The sequence below is a fragment of the Labrus bergylta genome, chromosome 7 (assembly GCF_963930695.1).
Source record: "Labrus bergylta chromosome 7, fLabBer1.1, whole genome shotgun sequence".
Classification (NCBI taxonomy): domain Eukaryota; kingdom Metazoa; phylum Chordata; class Actinopteri; order Labriformes; family Labridae; genus Labrus; species Labrus bergylta.
In genome coordinates this window covers 33184972-33189971 of record NC_089201.1, presented here as the reverse complement: position 1 = coordinate 33189971, position 5000 = coordinate 33184972, and the positions used below count along the sequence as shown (strand labels likewise).

The 5000-nt window shown below is 39.4% G+C and overlaps 2 protein-coding genes across 10 annotated transcripts in view; one reads left to right on the top strand and one right to left on the bottom strand.

The window, feature by feature from the left end:
* LOC136179748 (ribonuclease inhibitor-like) overlaps positions 1 to 1958 on the bottom strand; it is a gene marked incomplete at its 5' end in the record, with an annotated part of 24901 nt that extends 22943 nt beyond the window's left edge. Inside the window, one exon of the mRNA XM_065957420.1 lies at positions 1783 to 1958. Coding sequence (XP_065813492.1) covers positions 1783 to 1958 — 176 coding nt within the window. The remainder of the gene's footprint in view (positions 1 to 1782) is intronic.
* The window catches only part of LOC136179750 (NLR family CARD domain-containing protein 3-like), a 497803-nt gene that overhangs the window by 211878 nt on the left and 280925 nt on the right, over positions 1 to 5000 (top strand). The gene's annotated exons all lie outside the window — the stretch shown is intronic.

The window sequence follows — 5000 nt, the reverse complement described above, 5'->3', positions numbered from 1 at the left end:
AACGTGTGTTGTCTGTAAGTGCTCTTTGGGTTACTTTCTTGCCTTTACATAACAATAATTCATAACTAAAACAACAAGGCATCTTGATTTGATGTAAATTGTGCTGTTTTACATACTAATACTATCTTTGTCATTGCAGAAAACATCATGTACACCACAGATAGCATCCTCAACATGCTCGTCGCTGACATGAGGCCTCTGACAACGGTTGAAAATGAAGATGTAACTTCACTACCATGATCTCCACCTTGAACCCTGGCTACACTCTTCCCTCAAGGACCCATTTCACGAAGCTCATGGAGACGTCCGAGCAGTCACCTGTTGTTTTTGCACTTTTGTTTGCACTGTCAATGAACGAAGAAAGTGAAAACAGACGGAACTAAAAGAGCGACACAGCTGCACAGAAACTGCACGTTGTAGACATCGCTGAACACAATTTAAATCGAAACGCAGGAAGACAGTTTAAACTTTTTTTTTCTCTCTAACAGACCTTCAAAACAAGGTGCGTCTTATATACCGGATTTTAAGGTAAATACAAACCTAATATTAAAATAAACCATAAGATAAGAGTAAGAAGAAAAAAAAAGACGATCGTCTGCAACAGAAAGTGAACAAAGTAAACATCTGTAATATTTATTGTAGTTATAGAGAAGACATTCAATCAAAGAGTCTTCAATTTAAACTTTCCTTTGACAGTTTCAGAATCTCACAGTGTCACAAACATCTCAGACAAAACAAGTGTTTGACTTTATTTTTACGTCTGATGGTTGAAATTGGAATGATTTTTTTTCTTTGTTTACCGTAAAATCCGGAATATAAGTCGCACCGGTGTATAAGACGCACCCAGTTTTGAAGGTTTCTTCGAGAGAAAAAAAACTTTAAACTGTTCTCCTGCGTGAGGATTTATATTGTGTTCAGCGATGTCTACAACGTGCAGCTACAGTACGGTAGTTTAGTTCTCAGCCTGCAGGGAAAGTTGTGAGGCTCAGACCTGCTAGCTTGCAAGTCGCGCTGCCCGACTCCGCTGGTCACTGTTTAACTTTAATATAAGACTCTTTCAATCAAAAGAGAACTCCACAAGGTTTATTTACAGAACAATACACCACTGTTTTCTGTAAATGTATGATTATGACCTCGTGAGGGAGAAAAGATGTGGAAAAAGTCACGCAGCCAGCCTGGTCTGTGTCGCCGTCTTTCCCAGCACAGCGTGCACTCAGCTTTCAATACACAATGAATGGGGATGTGTTTTTAACATAGACTGTAAGGTTTTTAATCACCCAGGTCGCAGTGATAGGGGCTGCTGCCCCGCTGTAATGACGGCGCGTGTTTTAGTATTTTATACTGGTATATTGGTCGCACCGGTGTATAAGACGCAGCCGACTTTTAAGATGAAAAAATAGGTATTAAAAGTGCGTCTTATACACCGGATTTTACGGGAAGTTTGAGAATCTCACAGTGTCACAAACATCTCAGACAAAACAAGTGTTTGACTTTATTTTTACGTCTGATGGTTGAAATTGGAATGATTTTAATAATTTATCTAAAAATCAGCTGTTCAGGTGGTAAAGAGTGAAATATACAACAAGTTATTTTTTTATATATATTTAGGTTTAAAATGTAAGGCTTTAAATTGCTACCACTCTGTGGATAAAACCACAGAAGAAGAAAATGGACTTCAGCATTAAGATCCTCAGTGTGGATCATTTGATTATCAGCCTGAAGTCTACAGTTTAGTTTCACATCATATGAATCTGAACAGAGAAATTAAACCTGTTGTCTTACCTCAGAGTCTCCAGTCTACAGTTTGGACTCTTCAGTCCACAACACAGCAGCTTCACTCCTGAATCCTGCAGCTTGTTTCTGGTCAGGTCCAGCTCTCTCAGATGGGAGGGGTTGGACTTCAGAGCTGAGGCCACGACTTCACAGTGAGTCTCTGACAGTCCACAGTCTGAAAACCTGTCATGACATTAATGGTACATAATGTTATTTAAAGGAATGTCTTAATATTTTGACAAATTGTGTTTTTCACATCAGAGGTTCAGCTGATCTGAACTCACTTTAGTTAACAAACATTTCCATCACTTGTAAACGTGTGTGTGTGTGTGTGTGTGTGTGTTTCTGTCTGTGTGTATGTGTATATCTGTGTGTGTGTGTGTGTATGTGTGTGTGTGTATATGTGTGTGTGTGTGTGTGTGTCTTTGTGTGTGTGTGTGAGTGTGTGTGTGTGTGTGTGTGTGTGTGTGTGTGTGTGTGTGTGTGTCTCTTTGTGTGTGTATATCTGTGTGTGAGAGTGTGTGTGTGTGTCTCTGTGTGTGTGAGAGTGAGTGTGTGTGTGTGTGTGTGTGAGAGTGAGTGTGTGAGTGTGTGTGTGTGTGTGTGTGAGAGTGAGTGTGTGTGTGTGTGTGTGTGTGTGTGTGTGTGTGTGTGTCTCTGTGATGCTCCGTCATGAAGACAGCAGAGAGAGGAGCAGGGAAAAGTAGCTGCAGCTACATCAAATGTGTTTAATACTTGTAGCCTAGTTTTAAATAAAGTATAGCATAGTTAAACATGAATGATGGTAAAACATTTACCCGCCCTGTGGCGGATAGCCCTCTGAAATTTACTCGCCAAAAAGAAAATCTACATGTTTGGTGTTAATTTCAGACCCTGAGTATACATCATTACATCATACATAATATCAAATCAAGACTTATAGTATTCAAGTAATAGACTATTAATGACAGGAAATGTTTCAACTTTTAAAGAAAATACTGACATGCTCTTTGTCTCGCTTTTTAACAGAGAAAAAAGTTTATTTCAGTTCTTTAAGTTTACTATTTGGAGGCTGGAACGAGGTTTCATTGTAGCCATGTAGGCTAACTCATTTAGCTGCAATCTGCTCATAGAGTCAGAGCAGAACAAACAGCAGACCGGGGACTCAATTTATGTTGTTTGTTGTCCCAAATCACTCTGTTACGTTACTTTTATTTACCCCTAACCCCCCGGTTACATGCTCAACTTTGTCAAAGCTAACTAGAGAAAGAAATCTTGTTTTTGAAGCTTACAGCAAATTAATTATTCTCAGATGGATTCTTGTGTTGAGTTAGTAAAGTTGTAATAAAGGGGCAGTTAAGAGACGAGCAAGAAGGTTGTGACAACAAACAACATCAATTGAGTCCCCAGTCTGCTGACACGACTTCCTTTAACAAAATAAAGGTGAACATAATACCTTACTAACACTATTAAATGTACTGGAACAAATGTGTGTAAAACAAAAACAAAATGTATTATTTTGTCCGGTTTACTTTTTTCTCCACCCGGCCACCTTCTGTCTGTAACGTGATGTAAGGTATTACTGTTGGTAACTTCAGTAATCATGTCACTTTTACTAAACAGTTATCTGGTTAATGGTGTTACTTTAAGTTCTTCTACTGTCAGTGTTGCTCCCCCGACCTGGCCTAGTGGTGCCAGAGAAGAAGTTTCTGGATGTAAATACAAAGAAGCAACACAGTTTAGCTGTGTTCAGCTCGGCTGCAGGATTTATTTATTTATTCAATATATACAATTTTAACCTGAGTAGCTGTGGTTTTTACTTACTCAAATTAGCATACTCAGCCTCAAATATCACACATTCACACACAGCTGTCTCTATTTCAAGTCAACAAGAAACATATACACAAATAAGAACATGACATGTTTACATTAGCTCTGATTTCTGAATCATTAGCAAAACAAACCCCTTTAATGTGTCTCAGCATTTCCACGTGCTCCGTAATCTTATTACTTACTAGCAACAGGTGTGCTAGCCTAGCATGCTTAACATCTACTTTTCACTCATACCTAACTGTAAAAATACTCAACTACAACCGTTATACTTTACTTACTAAATTCCCAACACTCTTAACCATTATACTGGTGTCCATGCTTGTGGTTTCAATAAACCCACCTGTATGTAAATACAAAGAAGCAACACAGTTTAGAACTTGCCTCTTTGGGGTATTATGCTCCTCACAAGCGCTATGCGCCCTCTAGTGACCTGATTGAGGATTGCAATAACATCGTAACAAGTTCAGTGCACTGGAATTCGGCTCTAAACAGCTATTTTAGACACATAAACATAAAAAGATATACTGGGGTCTCTTTTTAACTCAATACATTTGTTCTGACTGTCCCAATAACTTTTAACAGTTTTCAAATCTTGTAATCCATTTTTAACTTTTTGATAACCTTTGTCTTTAGCTTTAGACGGAACACATTTTAATGAATTATATACACGTTTTTTTAACCCTTTACATCAGCATAAAGTGAGGACAGAAAAACTAATCAAATGTTCCTTTCCACGCACGCTAACACAACTCGTCAGATTTACTTAATAGACCGTGTGCAGGAGTTAACCTTTAAATCAGCATTCAACATTATCCCAGTCTTTGGTTAATGACGTTGTAGTTAGGGCTGCTGCGGTGATCTAAGGTGGCTCAATAGTGCGGTGTGCTGTATTATCGCACGTCCCCCCCCCCCCCCCCCTTTATTTGTTTGTGAATCAGGGGTCAGAAACTTGCCCTACAGCAGTGACATATGGCCCACAATGTTATTTAGATTGTGACTTTTACTTATTAGATCATTTTCTTAACATAACGCTGTGATAATAAGTGGAACAGAGCAGCGCTGCAGACAGACAGCGCCTGGTGCTGAAGTGAAGCACTGTCACAGCAGCAACAGGTATGACCAGAATCACCTCCTCTTAAGACTTCTGACTACGAAAAAACACCATGACAGTTCATTCTATACAAATCTGTACAAATCTGGACAGTGAGATTAACTACAGACCATATACAAGAGAGAGAGAGAGAGGGGGGGGAGGGAGAGAGAGAGAAAGAGAGAGAGAGAGAGAAAGAGGAGAGGGAGAGAGAGAGAGAAAGAGGGAGAGAGAGAGAGAGGGAGAGATGGAGAGGGAGAGAGAGGGAGAGATAGAGAGGGAGAGAAAGGGCAAGAGAGGGAGAGAGAGAAAGAAAGAAGGAGAG